We start from the raw sequence: 26,478 nt of genomic DNA on the forward strand, positions 1-26,478 counted from the left end.
AGAGAGACTCCCTCCTGGAGGCTGTGCACCACATGGCCTTAGTAGCCATGAAGCCCTTGGAGAGAATAGGCCAGCCCACCATCTGAGTGCAGGCCGTGAGCCAGTGAGCCATGCCAAAATAGAAAGCCTTCTTTGTTCCCCTGGGTTTGAGTTTGGGTGGACCAGGTGGTTTCTCAAAAATGACCAACTTCCCAAGCTATCCCATGCTTCGGGTGGGTCTACATCCCAACCAATCTATTCTTTTCCTAAGCTAGACTGACAGACCTCCTTGGTCCAGCACCTCTCCCTTTGCCAGTTTGACTTCCATGGCACATGTGCCTGTCTTCCTGTGGGCCTACCCCCAATCTAGTACTGGAGGGTGGAGTAGGGGAGGAGGCTTTTTGCATGCTCAGTGCAAGAACCTCCTGTCACTGGCATCCTGGCAGGTGAGGGACTCACCTGACTTTGCATTCCTGGGGCTGCCTGATTTCCCTGCCCTTGGGGCCTTGAACTGCAAGCAAAGTGGCAGCTATGTCATCTCCTGGCAAATGCTCCATTGCAGCTGGGTGCAACCACCCCTTCCACTGAGTGGAGGCAGTGCCTTATCCCGCTTGCAGTATGTACTGGGGTTCCCACAGCCTCTGGGCCAGGCAGTTGCACAGACAAGAGGCAGAACAGTGGGCTGGTCCTCTTGCAGCGATCAGCCAAGCATTGGCCTCTGAGACTGTGGGCTCTGCGCCCCACCTGTAGAGGGCACTCCCTCTTCCCTGCAGCTTGGCACAGTCTGCTGAACATCGGGCACCTCAGCTCACCAAGAAGGGGTGTACCAAGGGTATGAACTTGTCCTCCTGCAACAGTTCCCCTTGAAAGAAGTTTTTATTTAGTTTTAAAATACTTAAAATTTATTATGAATAGACATTAATAATTTCAACCTCACAGATAATTAAGAAAGTGCAACTTTATACAATAATTGAATGGTCTAGAATGACTGGCATTTCATGAAACAGATCTGTGTTTGAGTCTTGGCTCCACTATTTAAGAGGTGTCATTGGTCAAGTTTTTTAAAAAGTAAGAGTAATGGGAATCCAAAGTTCAGCATAGAGAATATAGTAAAAAATATTATAATAATTGTGTATGGTGCCAGGTGTGCTAGACTTACTGGGGAGATTATTTCATAAATTATAAATATCTCATCATTATACTATTTACTTGAAACTAATATAATATTGAATACTATCTGTAATGTAAAAATTATTAATAAAAAATAAGAGTGAAGACTTACCAAGTACTTGATATATGCTAGGCCTTGTTATAAGCACTTTATGTTATTGATCTAATCTTAATTTCCTATTTTTATGGAAAGGTAGTAGAACCTACCTCTGTTGATAGTGTTGTGAGGGTTAAAAGAAATTATACACGTTAAATATTCAGTCAGAGATGTACTGGGTTGGCCAAAGAGTCTGTATGCATGGCTTTCTCCATAAAATAAAAGATACATTTTTCATTTTTGTAAATAAGTTTATTGACTTGGATATTTTGAGTATGTTGGCTGTCTCTCATGTAGTATAACATTGATTGTTCTCAATTAATGTCTCAATTTGATCCTGTCAACTTCAACTGGTCTACCCAATTGTGGAGCAACGTCCAGCAAGAAATCTCAAACACAAAACTTCCCGCACCACTTTTGACACTTTCAGTCAGTCATCACAGCACCTTCTCCATACACTGCACAAATCTTTTTTTTGCATTTCAGTTGTGTTTTTAGCTTTCTTGAAATAATAAAGCATATATACTGAAAATGTTGCATATTTTTTCCAACTTTAGTATTAAAATGACTACACAAAAATTCACCAATTTTGATAAGTTTTTTAAAATATGCAAGCTGATATGACAGCTGTCACAATACAGTCTAACAAAATAGTTTCAAATGAAATTAAAGACAAATTAAGCACTACTAGGGTCTTCTTATGGAAAAAACCAAACAAACTTTTTAGCCAACCCAGTAGTAAGCATTTAAGAAACATTGGCTATTTTTATCATTTATAACTTCATCTAATACCAACAAAGATGAAAAAGGATCATCTGTGCAATGAAATGCACCTTTACTTGGAAATATAAATAGGAACATTCTTTCTGAAAAGCAAGTTGAAAATATGTATAAGGCTTTAAAATGTTCTTTTGGGGGAGTTCTGGCCAAGATGGAGGCATAGTCAGAAACCCTTCACTTCCTTGCACAACCAAAAGGAGGATACCAATCAATCTAAAATCAATAAACAACCAGAAGTCCCAGAAAATCAACTGCATGGAGCTCCAACAATCACGGAATTAAAGAAATAGTTAAACAGGACAACCAGACCTGTAAGGTGGCGGATGGAGAGAAACCAAGGTGAGGCTGAAGACCTTGGGGGCAGGGCTGGCTACAGCCTGTGCAGGAGGGGCTGACTTAAGGGGAAACTGAGGCTCAGAGCTGACTATGGAGTACTGCAGTTGCTGTGGTGGGAGAAACTCCCAGTCTCACACAAGAGTTTGTTGAAAAGCATGCTAGAGATGAGCAGGCAAGCTGCACTATTCCCTCTCTGTCCCCTCCCCAATAGGCAGCCGCAGCACTGCAAGGAGGTTTGCCTTGCCTGGGTAAATACCTAGGACCCCGCCCCCTTACAACTTAATAGGGACTCTGAAAAAAGAAATAGGGTCAAAATGAAAGAACAGAGCAAAACCTCAGAAAGAGAGCTAAGCGATGAGGATATAGCCAATGTAATAGAGAATTTAAAGCCTTGGTCATCAAAATGCTCAGAGAACTGATTGAGTTTGGTTGAAAAATGAAAGAACAAGTAAAAGATACCTGAAATGAGATAAAGCAAAATATTCAGGGAAACAACAGTGACAGGAAGGAAACCAGGACTCACATCAACAATTTGGAACAAAAGGAAGAAATAAACATCCAACTGGAACAGAATTAAGAAACAAGAATTGAAGAAAGTGAAGAGAGTCTTATAAACTTCTGGGACAACCTGATATGTTCCAGTATCTGAATTATAGGGGTGCCAGAAGGACAAGAACAAGTGCAAGAAATTGGAAACTTATTTGAACAAATAATGAAGGTAAACTTCCCCAATCTGGCAAAGGAAATAGACTTTTAGGAAGTCCAGGAAGCTCAGAGAGTCCTAAAGAATTTGGACCCAAAGAATAACACACCAAGGCACATCATCATTAAGTTACCCAAGATTAAAGACAAAGAGAGAATCTTTTTTTTTTAAAGATTTTATTTATTTATTTTTAGAGAGAAGGGAGGGAGATAGAGAGAGAGAGAAAACCATCAATGTGCAGTTGCTGGGGGTCATGGCCTGCAACCCAGGCATGTACCCTGCCTGGGAATCAAACCTGCAACACTTTGGTTTGCAGCCCACACTCAATCCACTGACCTACGCCAGCCAGGGCCAAAGAGGGAATCTAAAAAGCAGCAAGTGGAAAGGAAAGAGTTATCTACAAAGGAGTGCCCATAAGGCTATCAGCTGATTTCTTCTCAAAAGAAACCTTACAGTCAAGAAGGGGCTAGAAAGAAGGATTTGAAGTCATGAAAAGCAAGGACCTACATCCCAAGAATACTCTATCCAGCAAAGCTACCATTTAGAATGTTAGGGCAGATAAAGTGCTTCTCAGATAAGGTCAAATTAAAAGAGTTCATCATCACCAAGCCATTAGTATATGAAATGTTAAAGGGACTTATCTAAGAAAAGGAAGATCAAAAATACAAACAGTAAAATGACAACAAACTCACAACTATCAACAAATGAACCTTAAAAAATAAAAGAAAGAAAAACAATGAAAACAAAAACTAAGCAAACAATGAGAACAGGAATAGAATCAGAGAAATGGACATCACATGGAAGGCTTTAACTGGGTGGGGAAGGGGAAGAATAGGGAGGAAAAGGTACAGGGAAGAAGAGGCATAATTGGTAGGCATTGAATAGATGGGGAGAGGTCAAAAATAGTATAGGAAATAGAGAATTCAAAGAACTATATGTACAATCCATGGACACAAACTAAGGAGGGGATGCTGGAGGGTTGGGGGTGCAGGATTGAGAGGGGGTTAAAGGGGGAGGAATTGGGAAAACTGTAATAGCATAATCAATACAATTAAAAAATAAATGTTCCTTTGGCATGGTGATTCTATATGTAGGAATCGATCCTAAGAAAATAATCAGAAACGTGGAAAGAAATTGATATTTATCATAGAATTATTTGTAATTTATCATAGAATTTGTAGTTGGGTTCACTTTAATACTGAACAACAGGAGAATAGTTAGACAAAGCTATGGTTCAGCCATATAATGTAGCATTAAGCAGCTACATTCATAATGGTTATGAAGAGTTTTAACAACAAGGGAAAGTGCTACAACTTTAAGTCACAAAGCATACAAATCATAGTACATTATGGTCCAAATGATGTAAAATAAGCATGGAAAAAAATGTTACTTATGGTTGAATCAGAAGAAGAACCATTGTGAATGATATGAGTGATACAGAACAAGGGTTTAAAATCTAAGAAATTCTGGCAACTGGTTAAGAAGTATATTACAAGGCTGCTGTGGCCTTCGTGCCTCCCATGTTGGGTGAGCTGGGCTGTCACGGGTTGCCTGGGTTGCAGGGAGGAAGGACAGCTGAAATTGAGGTTGGGAGAGCAAGGATATGTTAGAACCTGTGAGAACTATAGCACATGAAGACAAATGTTATCTGTGAATGTTAACATTGTGGGTAATTAATATTTTCTCTATAGTTTCCAGTGAATGTTATTTTTAGTCTTAGAAAAAGTCACAAAAGTTTTATTAGATGCCAGTGTAATGAATAACATGGAGATTAGAGGCTCACTACAATGGTATTAACTTAAGTCAGTAAATGATGGAACCAGGGTTAGAACTTTGATCTCAAATATTCCAGTGCTTATTATAATCTTTGCAATTACACTTTAAAAGCTAAATTCGGTTTGCCAGGTTCTGAGAGAAACCACAGTGATTTTTATAGCTGGTAATTTTTCAGTCATCTGTACTACTAATTTTAGACAGGCCTTAAAAAATTTATTTTGAACTTTGGAAGACATTATATGATTAAAGTAAAATATTTATTTTGAAATAATTATGAGGTACCAGAAAAGTTGTAAGACTAGTACAGAGACCTTTTATCCTCCCTTAATTACTTGATTGTAAGTTGTTGATCTGTTGCTCTTTACCCACCAAATACTTCAGTGTAAGACTCCTACAAACAAGGATATTCTCCTTGGAGAATGGGCTGGTTCCAGGGCCAGGGCAGGGAAAGAACAGGACTGGAAAATCTGGTGGGAGAAAACAAAGAAGTAGTCAAGAATGATGGGAACATGTCAAAAAGACACAGGGACCTTTTGAAGGAGTCTCTACTGGCCAAACTGAGGACAACTAGGCATCAAAATAATAGTAATTGTAACAGATTATAACACATTGAATAAAACATGAGTAACTTGAAAATTTGTTGAAAAGTGAGATAATTACTGTGGTAGAGAGAATAATGACCCCCAAAGATGTCCATGCCCTGGAACCTGTGAATATGTTACCTAATATGGCAAAAGAAACTTTGTAAATGTGGTTTAGTTAAGGACTTTGAGTAGAACTTTGGCCCAGTGTGATCCCAAGGGTCCTTAAAAGTAGGAGGAGGAGCCAGAAGCGGATTTTAGAATAATGTAATGTGAGAAGGGATCAATCTGCCGTTGCTGGCTTTGAAGGTAGAGAAAAGGGCCACCAGCCCAGGAATGTGGGCAGCCTCTAGAAGCTGTTAGGCATGACAATCAATTGTTGTGTAATTTAAAACTTTTTTATTTTAAAGCACACATGGATAATAGCCAAGACTAGAATAAGAAATTTGCATGATTTTTAAAAATAAGTGATATTTCAAAGAGATTATGCTTTTTCAGATTCTGTACCTTGATAACTCACTAAAAGCCATATATACATTTTCTTCTTTTTCTTATTAGATGAGAGAAGCACTGCCTTATTTAAATACTGTTAAAGTCAGAAAGATAAGTGTCAATTATCAGCTTATTTTCTTGTGCTCCACATTCACCATTCAATCCATGCTCTGCAATAATGGACTAGACAGTTAAACATTTCTCCTTTAGAAGAGCATGATGTTAGGCTCTATCAGGTGTTGGAGGGAACTGTGTGCTAGAGGAAAAATAGAGACATTTATTGAAGAAGATATAAGATACAAGAAACATTGTACATAGGACAGTGACTGACGCCTCAGTCCCCTTCAAAGTAGGCACCTTGGGACCTCACACAGTTTTCCCAACATCTCTTCCACTGTTCAAAATACTCTGCAAAATCCTCTGTTGGAATCACCATCACCTGCCCCATTATATTTTCCTGAATCTCATCCATGATCTGAAATCACTTCCCTTTCAAAGGTGATTTTAGTTTTGGGAAAAGCCAGTAACTCACAGGGTGTCAAATCTGGGCTGTAGGGGGAGCTGAGTCACCTGGGTAATTTGGTGTTTCACCAAAAACCCTGCATGAGATGTGATGCACGAGTGGGTACGTTGTCATGATGAAGCTGCCAGTCATTGGTTGCCCATAGCTGCAGCCATTTTTGTGGTATGGCATCTCTCAAGTGTTGAAGAACATTGAGGTAGTACTCCCTATTAATTGTTTGACCTGGAGGGGTGTTCTCGTGATGGACAACACCTTCCCAATCAGAAAACACAGTTGACGTGGTCTTGATCTTGCTGCGGACTTTGCCATGCCTTCTTCAGGCATGGAGAACAAGGCAAGTTCCATTGGGATGACTGGGCCTTCATTTCTGGATCACAACCATAGACCCACAGTTCATTCCCAGTTATGATCTTTTTGAGGAAATTGGTTCATTGGTAGCAGTTTGAATCAAGTCATTAGCAACTGTAGTGCGATGTTCCTTCTGTTCTGATAACAGAAGCTATGGAATGAATTTTTCCACTGCACATTTCTTGCCAAGATCCTGTGTCAAAATCTTAGCCCGCAGTAGTTTTTGGAATCCCCAGATCAGCTTCTAGTTCTTCCAGTGTCAGTTGCTGATCTTCATTGATTGCAGCCTGTATATGTTCAACCTTCTTAGGTGTTCTGCTTGTTGAAGGCCTTCCAGAACATGGATCACTTTCAACAGATCTTCGACCACCTTTGAAGCAATTGTGCCACACTTTTATTTGTGTTGCACTCATTACATTGTCCCTGAAAGCCTTCCAAATCATCTGAATAGTTTCTGTGGAGGAATGTTCAAGCTTAACGCAAAATTTGATGCAGATTTAATGCAACGGCCACATAGTACGAATGCTCACTCAATGGTGTCTACTGCCCCCACTGACTAGAACACTGAAGTCATTATTGTTTAAGCATGCACATTCAAGTCCACTGTCCTTGGCTGCCAGGTTATATTGATGTTGCCCCAAACATTCTCATTATATTAACAATGGCTAGTTTTTCCAGACAGTGTGCATATGTTCTTTGGCTACTCTATTTCCTATGTTGTACTTTACATCCCGTGACTACTCTGTAACTACCAGTTTGTACTTCTTAATCCCTTCACCTATTTTGCCCATCCCCTGATCACCCCCCCATCTGGCAGATGTCAAAATATTCTCTGTATTTGTGATTCTGTTTCTGTTCTGCTTGTTTGTTTATTTTGTTTTTTAAGATTCAATTGTTGATTTATTGCCATTATATTGTTCATATTTTTTATCTGGACCCTTTAACATTTTGTATATTGTTGGTTTGATGGTGATATACTCCTTTAGTTTTTTCTGGTCTAGAAGCTATCTGCCCTTTGATTCTAAATGATAGCTTTGCTGGGTAAAGTAATCTTGGTTGTAGGTCCTTGCTTTTCATCACTTTGAATATTTCTTGCCAATCCCTTCTAGCCTGCAAAGTTTCTTTTGAGAAATCAGCTGGAAGTCATATGGGGGCACCATTGTAGGTAACTAACTGCTTTTCTCTAGCTGCTTTTAAGATTCTCTCTATGTCTTTAACCTTTGGCATTTGAATTATGATGTGTCCAGGTGTGACCCTCTTTTGGTTCACCTTGTTTGGGGCTCTGTGTTTCCTGGAATTGTATGTCTGTTTCCTTTATCAAGTTAGGGAAATTTTCTGTCATTATTTTTAAAAATAGATTTCTAATTGTTTGCTCTCTCTCTTCTTCCAGCACCCCTGTGATGCAAATGTTGGTATACTTGAAGCTGTCCCAGAGGCTCCTTAAACTAGCCTCATTCCTGGCACTGTAACCCTGGTCTGGGGGGGGCCTCATGTGGGGCTGGGACCCTTTGCTCTTGAGCTATTCCACCCAATTTTTATCCACCACATGTGGGTGTGGGACCAGCCTGTTCTGCATCTCTGCCCCTCCTACCAGTCTCAATGTGTGGTTTCTTTAATTCTGTATTGTAGGACTTTCATCCCTCTCAGTTCTGACAGTTCTGAATGATGTTTGAGTTTAGTTGTAATTTTGTTGTCTATTATTAAAGGAAGAATTTTTAAATGAATTTAATGTAGTTTACATGTACAGAGTTTGTAAAGTCTACAGTAGTATACAGCAATGTCCTAGGGCCTTCACAGTCACTCACCTGTCACTCACTGACTCACCCAGAGCAACTTCCTGTTCTGCAAGTTTCATTCATGCTAAGTGCCCTGTATAGGTATGCCATTTAAAAAATCTTTTATACTGTATGTTTACTGTACCATTTCTATGTTTAAGTATATAAATACTTAGCATTGTGTTACAGTTGCCTATGGTGTTCAGTATCGTGCTGTACAGGTTTGTAGCCTTGGAGTGACAGGCTATACCATATAGCCTAGGTGTGTAGTAGGCTGTATATATCATGTAGGCTTGTAAGTGCACTCTGTGATGTTCCCACAAAATCACCTCATGTTACATTCCTTCATGATATACCCATAAAATAAAGATTCTTGTCTTGGAGGAGTTTATATTCTTGCCACAGAGAGGGACATGAAACAATAATTTTAATGTGTAAGCAAAGTATGGCATGATAGAAAGCACTGAGAATTATGATAAATGAAAAATATAGAGGGTATTAAAGGAGCGAGGCATTGCAGGTTGCAGACATTTGTCAGGTGAGAGTGTGGTATACAGAAAAGGCGGCCAAGAGCAGTTCTCTAGGGTGATATTTTAAAGAAACAGTTGTTACAACCACTTGATCTGGTACCCTATAACCCTCCATCACTATCATAGTAGGCCAGATAACACCAATCTGTGTATTGGTCATTGGGTGTGCTCAGATTTTTGTTCAGAAATTGCCATAAATTAAGGAGGGATGGGGCAGGGATAATGGGTAAGGGGATTGCTTCACTTATTCAATTGCTAGTACTTACACATAGAAGTTGAGGCTTCTAAAGTAGGGAGGCTGGCATTGTTTTTATTTGTTCTTGTTTTACTTGACAGCGTTGTTCTGAGGAGTAGGTGGAAATGCATTCATTTCAGTTGCTTAACAGACAGAACACCTGGCACAAAATTAAGTTCCCTACTGATTTGTTTATAGTAATGGTGGTGACATTTGTGTGAAATATCATAAAAAGAATTCTGGTTCAGGAGACTTATACTATGAAGCACACTGGGCCTGATATATTTGGTAACCTAGAAAACCATAATTTGCTGCCTGCTTTCCTAAGTAGTGCTTAAGATTCTGATATCCATGAAAGCAGTTTTGTTGTCAATTGTCTCTTTTGTGTTTTACATGTGGCATATTGCTGAGATTGGCAGCCTATGGCACTGTGTGACAACAGTGGTATTTGAGGGAATTATGAAGTTTATTTTTGTTAGCATTCCCATTTTTCTCTCTCTCTCTGTTTTTTTTTTTCTAACTTGACTCTCTACCCTTCTCTTTGACTTACAAGAATTTTATGAATAATGACTTGGTATGCCACATGACTGTCTGTGGTTGAGAACATTTCCAGTCTTGGCTTGATCATAAGGATTCACTAGGGGACATTTTTTTTAAAGCAAGATTATAGGCTTTTTGTCTTACTCTCTAGAGGAGGAGCCTAGGAACATTTATTTTTATCACAGGCCCCATGGTCATATGTGCTAAAGCATATTTTACAAACTTCCCAGGTGATAAGAATCACTTGTAGTACATGTTAATAATATGAATAATACCACTGACCAGACCCAATCTCATGTCCATTGAATGAGAAGCTTTATCACTGGGGTTGAACGTGAGTCTGATTATTTAATAGTTGCCTATTTGCTGACTCTTTTATTGTATGTTTGTGATCTTGGAAGGCTGCTGCTTGCTACCTTTCAAAATATTTCTATGTAGCAAGGAAAACAAAACTAAACAAAAATTGTTTGAATGGCAGGCCGCTTTATTCTTATTTTTTACTTTTAAAAATGGTTAGATATCGTAGATATAGAAGAGTACATAAAACATTTGTATATGATTTAAAGAATAACTGTAATGTAAATGCCCATTTCACCACAGCCCAGTTGAGATACAGAGTACTGCTGGCATCCTAGGAGCACCCTTTTCCTGCCACACTCCCTTCTGTTCTCCTTGAGGTATCTCCTATCTTGATTTTTATTATGCTGATTTCCTCATTTTTCTTTATGTTTTTACCTCTTAAATGTGAATCTCTAATACCATCTATTTTGCCTTTTAAAGGACTTTATATGAGTGGGATATAGTGTTTCCATTCTTTGTGACTTGCTTCTTTTGCTCAGGGTTATTCTTGTGAAATTCATCTATGTTGCCCATGCAGTTGTCATTCATTTTTATTATTGTAGAGAATTACATTATGTGCACATATCACAGCTTACTAATTCTACTTTTATCATAATGCTCAATCATATTTGATATAAAAAAAGATAGTTCATTTGCCTATGTCTGCACAAAGACAAAAGAGTTATATTTTGGGGAGGAAGAGGACATGAGTTCTCTTACTTAACAGTAGCAATATTCTTGATTATATTATTGTTGAGATATGTGTTTGTGTGTATAGTGCATACATATACATATATACACACACACATATATATATATTTGGAAATAGTCAAGAATTTTTTCCATGGGGGGAAAAGAAGCCTATTTAAGTGTATATTAAATATTGGAAACAGTTTATATGAGCCCCTGAGGTTAGAAAGAATTTCTGTTTTAGAGAAACCTGTTTGGTAATTTTTTTAAAATTGAAAATTTGTTCATTTTGTTTCATTTGGTGGAAAAAAATCAAATTGTGAAGAGTTGTCATGGAACCTGAAAAAAATTTGCTTTGGTTGATGATAGTAATTAATAATATTAGATGAGGATTGCTTTTAGTTTGGATGGCTTTATGTTAGAGAAATTAGCTGGATAACTTTTTTGTTTTCTTGGAAAGGACCATTGGGCATCTTATTATTACTTAAAAACAGTAAACCTTTCTTAAAAATATTTCTTTAAAGGCTTTAAGAAACTATGCTTTATGGGAATTTAACTCTACAGGGTGGGACAAAAATAGGTTTTACCATGGTTTGTCTGAAAAATAATACAATAATAAACAGTAATATAAGGGTAAACTTGTGTTTTGTGTATTCACAACTGTAAACCTACCTTTGCCCCACTTTTTAGTATGTTAGTTGTTCCCAGTTGTTATGACTCTTGAAGTAATGATACTTTTTAAGGAACACTATGAAGTCACTGATACTTTTCTGTTGTATGTGTTGAGAACACTCTCTATATATACCTAATACATGTAAATGATCGTGAGTACATTTATAAGAAAAACAACCTATTTAATGAAATGTGAATTGGTTATTATAAATTTTACACAAAAATATTAACTAGCTGTTTACTTACGTTTTCTGTTAGTCTTGCTACAGTATATGTTCTTTTGATGTATATTGTAGTATAAGATAAGTTTGTGGAGAAAAACAACTTTAAGTTACCATCAACTTAATATTTTTGCAAATTAGGAAAAGATTACCATTGTTTTATCAGTGGAGTAGTTTTGGTCCAGTTTTGAAATGCCAGTGATGCTCAGGAATGTAACTTGAGAAACAATGGAATATGAGCTTTATTCAGAGGCTTTCTAATGGAGGTGGTTAGCTGTTTCATTAGTGTTATTTGGCACTGAACTAGCTAATGTCAGAATGTGAGTTATCTTCAGAATTAAAAATTATTTGGAAAGGAATTTCCTGAAAGTAATGTTGGTCTTAAGCACTTACTAAATGCATTGCCATTTGTAAAATGAAGTTTTAGAATGTAATTTTGTGTAGATGAGTTGTATGGTTTTGTCACAGATTTAAATGTGAGGGTAGGGTTTACTGTGATGCTTGGGGAAGTTTTTAAATTTTGCTATTACCACATCAGCATTAGGTGAGTAACTGGCATCTATGCTCTTAAATCATACAGATAATCACATATGTCACCCAAGGTGCTCAAGTTCTCAAAAATGAGGCCAAGAGAAAAATCAGCAAAATCAAGAGTTGTTTTTATTAAAGATAAACAAAATTAATAAGCCTTTAGCTAGATTTACTAAGAAAAAATAGAAGACTCAACTAAAATTAGACATGAAAGGAGAACATAAAAAATATTATAAAGGAATAATATGAATAATTGTAGAACCAAAAATTGGATAGCTTAGATAAAATGGATAAATGCCAAGAAACTTACAACTTCCCAAAACTGAAACATAAACAAATAGAAATTATGAGTAGATTTATGACTAGTAAGGATATTGAATCAATAATCTAAAATCTCCCAAGAAGGAAAAAAGCCCAGGACCAGATAGATGACTTTACTGGTGAAGTTTACCAAACACTTAAAGAATAATTAACAGGAATCCTTATTAAAATCTTCCCAAAACTTGAAGAGGAAGAAACACTTCCTAGCTCATTCTGTAAGACCAAGATTACCTTGATACCAAAGCCAGACATAGATGCTACAAGAAAAGAAAGCTGCAGACCAATGCAGGCATACTTTGTTATATATATCTCCTCACCCCTAGGATATGCTTATTGACTTGTTTTAGAGAGTGAGGAAGGGAAGGAGAGGGAGAGAAACATTGATTGGTTGCTTGTTATATGCACCCTGACCAGGAATCGAACTCACGGTCTTTCGGTTTATGGAATGATGCTCCAACCAACTGAGCCACACTGGCCAGGGCAGCAATAAAATATTTTTAAATTAAGGTATATACATTGGTTTTTAGATATAATGCTATTGCACACTTAATAGACTCCAGTATTGTGTAAACATAACTTTTATATGCACTTGGAAACCAAAAATTTGTTCCACGTCTTTTTTAATTTAAAAAATTTTTTTTCCACATTTTTTATTGTTGTTCAACTACAGTTGTCTTCATTTCCTCCCTACTACTACCCTCCCACCCCAACCATCCCTACTTTTTACCCTTGATCTTACCCCCTTTAGTTTTGTACATATGTCCTTTATACATGTTCCTGCAAATCCTGTTCTCTTTCCCCCCCATTATCTCCTCCCACCTCCCCTCTGGTTACTGCCAGTTTGTTCTTAATTTCAATGTCCTTGGTTATATTTTGCTTGCTTGTTTGTTTTGCTGATTAGGTTCCACTTATAGGTGAGATTATATGGTATTTGCCTTTCACCGCCTGGCTTATTTCACTTAGCATAACACTCTCCAGATCCATCTATGCCGTTGTAAAGGGTAGGAGCTCCTTTTTTCTTTCCGCCTTGTAGTATTCCATTGTGTAAATGTACCATAGTGCACTGTTGGTGGGAATGCAGACTGGTGTGGCCACTGTGGGAAAACAGTATGGAATTTCCTCAGAAAACTAAAAATGGAGCTGCCTTTCAACCCGGCAGTTCTGCTGGGATTATACTTTAAGACCCTGAAACACCAATCAAAAAGAAACTATGCACCCCAATGTTCATAGCAGCACAATTTACAGTAGCCAAGTGTTGGGAGCAACCTAAGTGTCCATCAGTAAATGAATGGATCAACCTTGTTTTATTTTGATATTCACTCTATTGCCTTGATCTGAAACCAAACCCACAACCACTCTGAGATATGCTTGCATTAGTTACAAATATGCTTGTATTTGTTACAAATATGCAAAAATCCTCAACAAGTACTAGTAAACCAAATTAAACAGGACCATGACCAAGTTGGACTAATTGCTAGAATGGTTCAACATATGAAAAGTAATTGGTGTAAAATGCCACGTTAACGGCCTGAAGGGAAAAAAAACACATGACCACCTCAGTTAGTGCAGAAAAGGAATTAGACAGAATTCAATACTTTTTCATGGTAAAAAACTAAAAGTAAAAGGAAATTACCTTACCATAATAAAGACTACATATGAAAAATACACACTTTACATTCTACCAAGTGGTGAAAAGCTGAAAGCTTTTCCTTTAATGTCAGGAACAAGACAAGGATGCCTACTTTTCCCACTTCTATTCATCATATTACTGGAAGTCCTAGCCAGATAAATTGGGAAGAATAAGAAATAAATGGTTCCCAAGTTGAAAAGAAAGAAGTAAAATTATTTCTGTTTACAGACATTATCTTACATGTATAAAACCACAAAGATTTCACAAAAAGACTATTAGAACTGCTAAAGAAGTTCAGCAGAATTGCAGTATGTATAATTAGCATGCAAAATTTAGCTCTATTACGAAATAAAAATAGTGAACAACTCTAAAAGGAAATAAATAAAACAATTTCTCTAACAATAGCAGCAAAAATAAATAAAATGTTTAGGAATGAGTTTACCAAGCATGGCAAATGGCTTGTATACTGAAAACTACAGTATGTTCCTGAAAGACATTAAAGAAGTTCCAAATAAATGGATAGATATCCCATGTTTGTGGATCGAGATAGAATTAATATTGTTAAGACATCAATATTCCAAAGCAGTCTTTAGATTCACAGTAATCCCTAGCAAAATCTCAATGACATTTTTTGCTGAAATAGAAAAATGCATCCTAAAATTTATATGGAATCTCAAGGGACCTTGGCTAGCCAAAATTATATTGACAAAGAAGAACAAAATTGGAAGTCTCATCCTTCCTGAATTCAAAACCTACAGTAATCAAAACAGTATGGTACTGGCATAAAAACAGACATATAGTCTAGTGGAATAGAATAGAGAGCCCAGAAACAAATTTTTACGTATATGTTTAAATGATTTTTAACAAGGGTACCAAGACTATTTAATGGGAAAAAGGCAGTTATTTTAACAAATAGTTTTAGGGAAACTGGATAGCCACAAACAAAAAGTGAAGTGGGACCTCATCTTACACCATATACAAAAATAAACTCAAAATGGATTAAAGACCTAATCATAAGGGCTGATGCATACTCTTAGATGAAAACATGGGGGAAAGCTTCATAACATTGGATTTGGCAGTGGTATGTTATATATAACATTAAGAGCACAGGCAACAAAAGAAAAAATGAGGTGGACTTCATTACAATTAAAGACTTGTACATCAAAGGACATTATACAGAGCGAAAAGACAACCTATGTAATGGAAAAAATATTTTTCATATATCTAAGGGAAATATATACAGAATATAAAGAACTTTTGCAACTGAACAATAACTGATTAAAATGGACAGAGGACTTGAATATTCACTTTTTCAGTGGAGATACACATATGTCTAAAAAACATATGAAAAGATGCTCAATGAACATCATTAATCATCAGAGAAATGCAATTCAAAACCACAATGAGATACCACTTTATACCCATTGAGATGATTTTTATCAAAGAAAATAAAAAGTGTTGGTTAGCACGTGAAGAAGTTGGAACCCTGTGCATTGCTGGTGGGAATGTGAAATGATGGAGTTGTTGTGGAAAACGATATGGCAATTCCTCAGAAAAATTAAATGTTGAATTACCATATGATTCAGCAATTTGTACTTCTGGGTATAAAGAAGTGAAAGTGGGAACTCAAACAGATATTTGTACACCCATGTTCAGAGCAGCATTATTCATAGACATCAACAGGTACAAGCAATCAAAGTGTATCAATGAATGAATGGATAAAATATGATATATACATGTAACGGAATATTTTTAGCTTTAAAAAAAGAAGGACATTTTGATAATATGCTACAACATGGATGAGTTTGAAGACATGCTAAGTGAAATAAGCCAGACATAAAAGGACAAAAAATGATTTCACTTATATGAGATACCTAGAATATCAGTAGGAAATTAGTGTTTAATAGGTACAGAGCTTCAGTTTGGTAAGATGAAAAAGTTCTGGAGATGGATCCTGGTGATGGTTGCACAACAACATGAATGTCACTGTTTAAAATGGTACTTTTAAAATGGTTATGTTTATTATACCATAATAAAAGACAATGAGACTGAAGGCCTTCTAAAAAGATCACTAAAACAATTGTTCATTCACTGCATTTAAAGAAACTTATACAAATGATAAAAAATATAGAAAAGTAGACTGCAATATTATCTTCACCTAGATTTAACATTATTAGTCTTGGATTAATTTTTTTTTGGTTGGTGTATTTTAAAGTAAATTTCAGATATCATGATATTTCATTCCTAGGTACTTCACTGGGCATTTCCAAAAGTAAGGGTTTTTTCATAAGAGCACAGTGCTGTGATCATGTTATGAGTAAGGGCTCCCTGCCTGATCTGGATTAAAAAACCAATAAGTGGTGGTAGGAAAATGGAGACAACTATATTGGAACATTAATAAAATAATAGTAAAAAAAAGGCTTAATTGCGAAGTCCACAGGCAAGGAGATGGGAGGCAAAGCTCAAATTGTCTCCCCAGTAGAGAGTTTGGGATGGAATTTAAAGGATTAGGGAAGGATGGGCTGCTACGTGGAAGTGCTGGTGGAACAAGTTTCCGTTGGAGCATGTGGACACCAGATGTTCAGGATAGCAAATCCTTACCTTCTGAAAGAATTCTTTTATTTTTTTTTAGGCTTTTTCTTTTTTTAAAATATATTTTATTGATTATGCTATTACAGTTGTCCCATTTCCCTTCACTCCCCTCCACCCTGTACACCCTCTCCCACCCACTTCACCCCCCTTTAGTTCATGTCCATGTGTCATACTTATAAGTTCTTTAGCTTCTAGATTTCCCATACTATTCTTACCCTCCCCCTGTCTATTTCCTACCTACAATCTATGCTACTTATTCTCTGCACCTTTTCCCCCTCTCTCCTCCTCCCACTCCCCTGTTGCTAACCCTCCATGTGATCTCCATTTATGTGGTTCTGTTCCTGTTCTGGTTGTTTGCTTAGTTTCTTTTGGTTTTGCTTTAGGTGTGGTTCATAATTGTGAGTTTGCTGTCCTTTTACTATACATGTTTTTTTTTTTAATCTTCTTTTCTTAGATAAGTCCCTTTAACATTTCATAAAATAAGGGCTTTTGGTGGTGATGAACTCCTTTAACTTGACCTTATCTGAGAAGCACTTTATCTGCCCTTCCATTCTAAGTGAAAACTTTGCTGGATAGAGTAGTCTGGGATATAGGTCCTTGTCTTTCATGACTTGGAATACTTCTTTCCAGCCCCTTCTTGCCTGTAAGGTCTCTTTTGAGAAATCAGCTGACAGTCTGATGGGAACTCCTTTGTAGGTTACTGTCCCCTTATCTCTTGCTGCTTCTAGGATTCTCTCCTTCATTTTTACCTTGGCTAATGTAATTATGATGTGCCTTGGTGTATTTCTCCTTGGGTCCGCCTTCTTTGGGACTCTCTGAGCTTCCTGGACTTCCTGGAAGTCTATTTCCTTAGCCAGAATGGGGAAGTTCTCCTTTATTATTTGTTCAAATATGTGTTCAATCCGTTGCTTTTCCTCTTCCCCTTCTGGTATCCCTATAATTCAGATGTTGGAACGTTTAAAGATGTCCTGGAGGTTCCTAAGCTTCTCCTTGTTTTTTTGAATTCTTATTTCCCCATTCTTTCCTGTTTCGTTGTTTCTTTCGTCCTTCTGGTCAACTCTACTGTTTTGAGTCCCATTTCCTTCCCATCACTATTGGTTCCCTGTGCATTTTCCTTCATTTCTTTTATGGTAACCTGCATTTGTTTATCTAATTTGCGACCAAAATCAACTAATTTTGTGAGCTTCCTGATCACCAGTGTTTTGAACTGTGTGTCTGATGGGTTAGCTATCTCTTGGTTGCTCAGAAGGATGAGTTCTGAGGCACTGATTTGTTCTTCTGTTTGAGCCATCTCTCTCTCTCTCTCTTTTTTTTTTTTTTTGGTCGGTCACTCCTGCTACGGTGAGAGGCGGAGCCTTAGGTGTTCACCAGGGCTGGGCACTCCAGTTGCTAGATTGTGACCTTGTATGTGAGGGCGGGGTCGAGAAGGAACAATGGCGGTAGCTCTGTTCTCTGTGCGACCTCAGTCCCTTTCCTGGGATCCTTGGTTGTGTGCTCTGCCCTGCTCCATAATTGCTGCCTCACTGGGTCTGCCGGCTGCTGCTTGCGTACTCAGGATCCACCCACTGCGATCTTTTGTGCCCCAGATGCCTTACATGCTTCTAGTTGCCTTATGCGCCCAATTCTCCCTGTTCTCTGAGCCGCGCCCCACACCCGGCTGTTTGTCTCCGCCCCTCCTACCAGTCTGGATAAACGGGTCTATTTCAACTTTTTGGCTGTCCGACTTCCATTCAGATAAATTTCCGTCAGTTCTGGGTGTTATTCTACCTCTAGATTGTTGTTGTTCCCATCTTGGTTGTGCGTGGAGGTACGGTGCATCCACCTATGCCTCCATCTTGCCGGAAGTCTCTGAAAGAATTCTGATGATAAAGTTCCAGTCAAGTTCCACCTTTTTGGTTGGTGGTAATGGTTCCAGTTGTTACTGAAGGTCAAAATTCTTTCCTCAGTGCATGTGTGTACTGCATGACTTAATGGTTTTGTTCTGCTGTCCCTGAAAAACAACTCAGTATGTTGTTAGAAACAGGGTAATGCCAGTTAGAGCAGGTTCTGTGGTTACAATGATACCTAAGGAAATTAACAATAGTTTTTTAAAAACATATCTAATACCTAGACTATGTTCACTTTGTCCCCCTTGTTCTTAAACTGTTGTTTTACTGTTGATTTGCTTGAACTTTGTGTTTCACATTTGGATTTATTGTTTCTCAACTCTTTAACGGTTTCGTGCTCTTTTCCCATTCTATCTTCCTGCACTGTTTTGTTTATTACATTTAATTTTCTAGAAATTGATGTGGTATCCTCAAGTAACACACCCACCTTGTTTTTCCTATTCCATGTATTTTCTGTAAACTTGAAGTTAGAGCTAAAAAGGCTTGTTAGAATCAAGTTTAAACAATTTTGGCAAGAATACATTTTAGGTGATACAGACTGAGCAGCAAGTAGAAGGAGAATTTGCCAGTTGATAGAGTCGGGAAGCTAATTTCAGATAAATGTCTGTTAGTAATTAGAATTCTGTTAAATATTAGGTCATATCTCTAGATATGATCAGAGATGGTCATGGAGACATTTCTAGAAATCTGTTCTGTAGTTCTCAAGGATTTCTTGCATTTTCTCTGCTATATACTTCCTTTGAAAAAGTTTAACCTGATTTTAGGCATACTCAGAATGAAGATAGAGTCATGATGTATCTTTGGTAGTTACTGGCGGGGAGGGGGTTTTGTGGAGAAAAAGAGCAAAGAGAACAGGAGGGAAAGAAAAGGAAAGGGAAGGGAAGGAGGGAGGGGAAAGGTAGATATTTGTAATTAGCAAGATTTTATTAGGTGTTCCTGTGTGTTCTCCCTTTCTAAACATGGTTCTAAAGAAATGTCAAGATGAATATTTCTATTCTATTAAAGAGGCTGTAACAGTTGAATAAATTCAAGGATGGGAGGCTCATGAGAATTGTCTTGGGGAAGAAAGGTACAACACCCACTCTGCAGGACCAGCCATGGTTAGGGCTTCTGGTTAATATTCAGACTCTCAGTAACTGATTGGTCGTGGTCTGGCACCAGGGTCATGAGCTTTGTAGGAGCTCAAACTGATACAGTGTATCAACCTACATTGAGAAGTTTACATTCATCCAGGTGCAACTTTTATACTCAACAAGGAGTATACTGGACTGTAAGAGATAAGATCAAATGTGTGGATGTGTATCACATTAGTGTAGGTAAGTCATATATGAACAGAGCCATTTGTAGTAGTTCATGAATAACTTCTAGGTACCTCAACGGTCATTTTTGGTTTTAAGAAACACACACCACAGGGAAACAGTTTATTCTGATTTCTGTAACAAGCTTTTATTAGTTAATATACACTCTTTCCAGTTTAAACTCTTTCATGTTTTTTACTGATTGGGAAGTCATTGTTATAATAAATAATGTTGCCTAGTATTACAGTGGGTAGTCTATATTTATTTTTTACCCAGTAGTCTAAGTGCTAGGAGATAGTATCAAAGGATTTAATTTAAGCTTGTTAACCTTTCTCTCCAGAAGACTTGTTTGAGAAGGGAAGATTTAACAACAAAAACACCCTTTTGTGCCCTTTTTAAGAATGTGTTAACAACCATGGATCTCTTTCACAGAAACTGCATATATTTAATTTTGCAAACAGTTTCATAGGATTCTTAGTTTTCTCTTAAATTTCCCTTTGAAGGTAGAGGAAAGTATACTTTAGTTTCTGGATAACACATGAATGAAGATAACAGAGCTGGCCATAGCAGGGTGCATTCTTGGAAATAGGGAGTTGATCAGAATGAGGGTACATGTTAGGCTACAGGGAAATAAAATTGTTTAGGTTGGACAGACTCTGAAATGTGAACATTTTTTGACCTTTTTGCCTCTTTTCCAACATTTACTTCTGTTGACTGCCTTTCTTCCCTCCATGTTTATCTCAAAGTTTATTTCTTTCTTTACTTTTGTGAAATCAATCTCTTTTCTCTCCCTACCCTTACATTCAGATATATTGTTTTCTATAGCCTCTTCTCTTTTTAATTTTCATTTTTATATTAAGATTATCACTTATTTGTTGATGCTCTTAAATCTCTCTATGTCTTGGATAGAATTCCTGGCTTCTACCTAAGAATGTGGGCTTTGGAAGCACACTGTCTGGGTTTTAATCTTGATTCTGCTGTTATTCGTTGTTTGACCTTGGGCAAGTTACTTATCAGTGTGTTTTCCCATCTAGGAAATGATACCTACCGTATAGGGAGTTGTTGGGATTGGATGTGATTAACTTAGTTACATGCTTAGAGCAATGCCTGTTGCGCTAATAAGTACAAGTTATCGATAACAGTTGTGGTTCTTACTACAAATGATCAATAACAGTTGTGGTTATTATTCATGTTCGTAGAGTTATTTTCCCTGTAAACTCTTCCTTCTCACCCCACAAATTTGGCTAACAATTGCAGAACATCAAGGGAAGTCATATATAGTTTTTATTCAGATTAAATTTGTCAAACAGATCAGAGGTCAACATACTGAACGTTATTTTTCTTCCTAGCAAACTTTAGCAGCAACTATGCCTTATTTAGTAAGGATTTGTATGTTATAATCATGTGATTTTTGATCAGAAATTATCTAATGTGGTTGTTAGGGGGGTCCCCAAGACCATCCCAGTGTGATACACTAGGACACAGGTGGCAAATACAAGGCCTGCAGGTTGAATCCGGCCTTCCACCTTGTTTTATCCAGCCAGGCACCTTGTTTCTGTCTGGTGGCAGCACCGAGCTCTTGCTTAACTGTTAGGAAGTAGTTACATTTATACAGTCCCAAAATCACATTCAGCCCTTTGAAGGCAACTGCAATGCTGATGTGGCCCCCGGTGAAAGAGTTTGATACCCCTGCACTAGGAGAACTTACAGGCCTCAGGGTATGGTTGTACTCATGAGTATGATTTATTGCAAAATCAGCAAAGAGAAAAGGAGCATGGGTAAAGTCCAGAGGAAACCAGGTGTAGACTTTTAAGAGTCACCTTCCAGTGGAGTCACACAGATTATGCTTAATTCCTCAGCAATAAGTTATGACAACACATGGAAATGTCTACCCAAAAAGCAGCTAGATACAGTGTGTATGGTTTACACTGGGTGCTGCTCATGTATCCTAGTATATACCAAAATTTCAGACTCCCAGAAAGAAAGTACATGTTCAACATAAACCGGATTGTTTGCAGAGTTTAGGCACAATGGAACCCTTCTGAAATTTAGGTTCTCAGCTACCAGTGAAGGGCCAGTCTTGCTTATAAGGAGGCCTTTCTAAGGATAAAAGTCTCAGGCCTGCTATGTTAACTTTTTTTCTGCACAGAGGTATGTTATCAAATGTATTTTTACCTAAGAGTAGTATCAACGAATCTATACATTTAAAAAGCAGCTTTATTGAGATATAATTCATTCACCATAAACTTCACCCATTTAAACAGTGCAGTGATTTTTAATATATTGATACATTTGTGCAACCATAACCACAATCTGATTTTAGGACATTTTTTATCAGATTATTTTTTTTCAATCCTCACCTGAGGACATACTTAGAAGAAGAGAGAGAGAAACATGGCTGTGAAAGAAAAACATCTGTCAGTTGCCTCTCCCACATGTTCTTGTCAGGGACTGAACCCACAACCCAGGCATGTGCCCTGACTGGGAAAAAAACCTGTGACATTGGTGTATTTGGATGATGCTCTAAGCAACTGAACTACCCAGGCAGGACCTGGAACATTTTTATCACCCTGAAAAGAAACCTAGTTTATGAGCAGTCATTCCCTGTTCATATCTGTCCCTCCCCCTTCCTTAATTCTTAACCCCAGCCACAGATAACTGCTAATGTACTTTTTTTCTCTTAGGAACAAATCTCTTATTTAATGTGTTTTCACCTTTATTTCGTCTCTCAGATTAATGGGTTTGTAAGGTGGTAGTTCAAAAATTATTGAGATATTTTATCAAAGAGTCAAAAATTATTGAGATATTTTGTCAAAGAGTCAAAGTTTGAATCTGTATGTAGTCTCCAAACCCAGAGTGATCACCCTTAACAACAGTGATCATCATCAAAATTGGTATTACATGAGTTGCTGGCATTTAATGAACTAATTCTTTATAAAGGCATACTTTGTTCTCACCTTTAAGTATGCTCTGCAGTTGGTTGAGGCTTATTGATGAGAATTTCGAACTCAACTAGGTTAATGTTTAGTCCTTTCATGGTATCTTTTTGCTGTACAATAGATAGGGACTTATGCAGAGAATTGGATGAGGTTGGGAGAGGTAGCTGCACTATTGCCATTAGGATGTAGGGAAGGAAAAATGTATATATTAGGAGAGAAAGGGCAAAAAGTATTATTCTATAATAAGTGTCTTTTTTTTACATTCTCTACTATAAGTACAATATGCTAGAATAAATAAAAAGTGAATGTACATATCATTTAAAGAATTACAAAATTCTTTAAAATTGTAGAAAATTTAAAGCAAAGGTGCTTGTGATTTTTACATCATTATTTTGATTGAAATCTAGTTTCCCCATAATTGAATTAGGAGATAAGCCCTACTGTAAACCAAGGGCTGTGGGAATATGTTTGATTTGTGGTTAAAACGCAGTACTTAATCACCACGAATTGTGTAAGTATTGACTAATTTTGGGTGTTTACCTAAATGTCCAAATATGTGTAAATTCTAATGCTTTTGAAATATGTTTAATTTTAATTATCACATATTTACAATTAAAAGATATATTTTTGGACATCAGGAATTAATACAGCATGTCACTTATCTTCAGGGACAAAGCACCAGAGCTCATTGTTACTTACCTGCTTATATTCCAGGTGATTTTACAGCGAGATGCTGCTCTCCATAGGGATGCTCATGCTGTCGGCCACACAAGTCTACACCATCTTGACTGTGCAGCTCTTTGCATTCTTAAACCTACTGCCTGTAGAAGCAGACATTTTAGCCGTAAGTACAATAAAATTTATTTTTGTCTAAAAGCATCCCTTAAAAAAAAGCTTTAAAAAAGTTCTAAATGATGGAATCCTATGAGCTGTTTACCTACAGACATATGGGCACATATGCATAGTTGTTACTTGAAAGTAGGAGGACCATACCCATCTTTTTATTGCTTAATAGCTAATTAAGATATAATGTTCAATAAGTACGTGACAAATGTTGCTCTTGAGAGTGTGTGTGTATTCCCAAGAGTGCTCATGCACATATATATCTACGTGCTGTGTATTTTTGTAGAATCTTACTGTTTTTCTTGATAATTAGTGTATCTGTAATGACTTTGATAATGTTATATTTAAAAATTGGATAATAATGGTTTGGTGACAATAAACTCCTTTAACTTTTTCTTGTCTGGGAAACTTTATCTGCCCTTCACCTCTAAATGATAGCTTTGCTGGGTAGAGCAATCTTGGCTGTGGGTCCCTGCTTTTCATGACTTTGATATTTCTTACCAGTTTTTTCTAGCCTACAAAGTTTCTTTTGAGAAATCAGCTGACAGTCTTATGGGAACTCCCCTGAGGTAACTAACTACTTTTCTCTTGCTGCTTTTAAGATTCTCTCTTATCTGTAACCTCTGGCATTTTAATTATGATGTGTCTTGGAGTGGGCTTCTTTTCATCTATCTTGTTTGGGTCCCTCTGTGCTTCCTGGACATATATGTCTATTTCCTTCACCAAATTAGGGAAGTTTTCTTTTGTTATTTTTTCAGATAGATTTCCAATTTCTTGCTTTTTCTCTTCTCTTTCTGGTACCCCTATGAGGCAAATGTTGGACTTCTTGAAGTTTTCTCAGATGTTGCTTATTCTGTCCTCATTTTTTGGATGCTTTTTTCTTTTTGTTGTTCTGGTTGGTTGGCTTTTGTTTCCTTGTGTTCCAAATCATTCATTTGATTATCGGCTTCATACAGTCCACTGTTGTTTCCCTGTAAATCCTTCTTTATTTTAATTAGTGTATCCTTTGTTTCTGATTAGATTTTTTTTGTGCTGTTGAGGTCCTCATTAAGTTCTTTGAGCATCCTTATGACTAGTGTTTTGACCTCTACATCTGAGAGATTGCTTATCTCCATTTTGTTTACCTCTTTTTCTGGAGTTTTGATCTGAACTTTCACTTAGGTCATGTTTCTTTGCTCATTTTGACAACCTCCTTGTATTTGTTTTTATGTATTAGGTAGAGCTGCTTTGACTCCATGTCTTGGTAGAGTGGCCTAATATAGTAGGTGTCCTGTAGGGTCTAGTGGCACAGCCTCTCCCAATACCCAAGCAGGGTACTCAAGGTGCGCCCTTTGAGTGGGCTGAGCACACCCTCCTCTTGTAGTTGAACCCTCCTCTTGCTGTTGGCTGATCAATGGGAGGGATTTACCCAGGCCAGTCAGCTGCAAAGATTGGTTGTGACCACTTCCCACGAACCTGACCATCCATGGGGATCAGCTGTGCAGGGGTAGGTAGGGTGGTGGTACCCTGATGTGGTCTGTAGTTGTCCACTGTGTGTGCTAGCCCTGGGGTTTCCTGGGTGGTATAGGCCTGTGTTTTGCCTGTAGGCCACCCTGCCTGAACTGTAAAAGAATCTGAGATGGCTGCTACTTGTGCTGGGCTTGAAGATTCCCAGGTGATATCATACTGTGAATCTAGGCTGCTAGTTCTGGGCCTGGGGCTCACTAAGGCTGGTTGTTGCATGTTTGAGAGGATTTAGGAAGTTGTAAAGCATGACCAGCTATTCATATGGAAAAGCAGCTTGGGTGTCTGTAATTTGGGTGGGGCAGAGTTTCTGGAAATCTCCAAGGCAGATCAAACACTGTTCACCAAGTTTATGGAATCTTAGATCAGTACCAGTCTGCCAGCTGTGTAGGGGGAGGGCTCCCATTGGCTTCTGCTCGCCTTGATGCCAGACACCTCAGCCTCCCCTGCACGCCACTTGTGCCTCTCAATTGCCAACCTGGCACAGGAGCCCAGAGAGAGTTGAGTCTGAGTAGGTGAATCCATGTGTGGGTTCTTTATGAGGAACTACTTGGGGCTCCAGAAGTTTCTTCCATCAACTCAATCCCTACTGCTTTTTGTGGCCAGACGTTGTAGGGACTTTATCCTCCTGGCACTGGACCCTGGGCAGGGGGAACTGGTGTGGTTGTGGGACTCTTTGCTTCCGAGATATCCCTCCCTAATTTTTATTCACCACACTTGGATGTGGGACCAGCCCATTTGTACCAGTCTGGATGGTACAAATTCTGTTCTTTAATTCTGTTCTTTAGTTCTTTAATTCTGTAGTTGTCAGAATTAAACTCTTTCATTCAACTCTATTTCTATGAGTTCTGAGTGATGGTTGTTCTATATCTTAGTTGTAATTTTGTTGTGGTTGGGTGAGGAGGTGAGCCATGTCTGCTTATGCTGCCATCTTGACCAGAAGTCCAAACCATTTACTCTTAAGTGTCCCTGGTTTAGGGAAGGTAGGGATTACTAACTAAATGGCTGCAAACTGCTTGTTTAACTGTTTGTCTCAGTTTCCCTTTTCTACTTGTCTGGCTTACTAGCCTGTCTCATATAGACAAAACAAAGTATTAGGTATAGCAGAACAGTCAGTTCTTGCCATCAGGGTTCCCTGTACTTCAGGT

The 26,478-nt window shown here is 37.8% G+C and overlaps 1 protein-coding gene across 3 annotated transcripts in view; it reads left to right on the forward strand.

The window, feature by feature from the left end:
* The window catches only part of RNF13 (ring finger protein 13), a 124,131-nt gene that overhangs the window by 11,548 nt on the left and 86,105 nt on the right, over positions 1-26,478 (forward strand). For all 3 annotated transcript variants that reach the window (XM_028504448.2, XM_028504446.2, XM_028504447.2), the window contains exon 2: positions 23,699-23,828. Coding sequence is in view for 2 of the 3 variants with exons in the window: in XM_028504446.2 (XP_028360247.1) it covers positions 23,715-23,828 (114 nt within the window). In the remaining variant the exon portion in view is untranslated. The remainder of the gene's footprint in view (positions 1-23,698; positions 23,829-26,478) is intronic.

This window comes from Phyllostomus discolor, chromosome 2 (assembly GCF_004126475.2).
Source record: "Phyllostomus discolor isolate MPI-MPIP mPhyDis1 chromosome 2, mPhyDis1.pri.v3, whole genome shotgun sequence".
Classification (NCBI taxonomy): Eukaryota; Metazoa; Chordata; class Mammalia; order Chiroptera; family Phyllostomidae; genus Phyllostomus; species Phyllostomus discolor.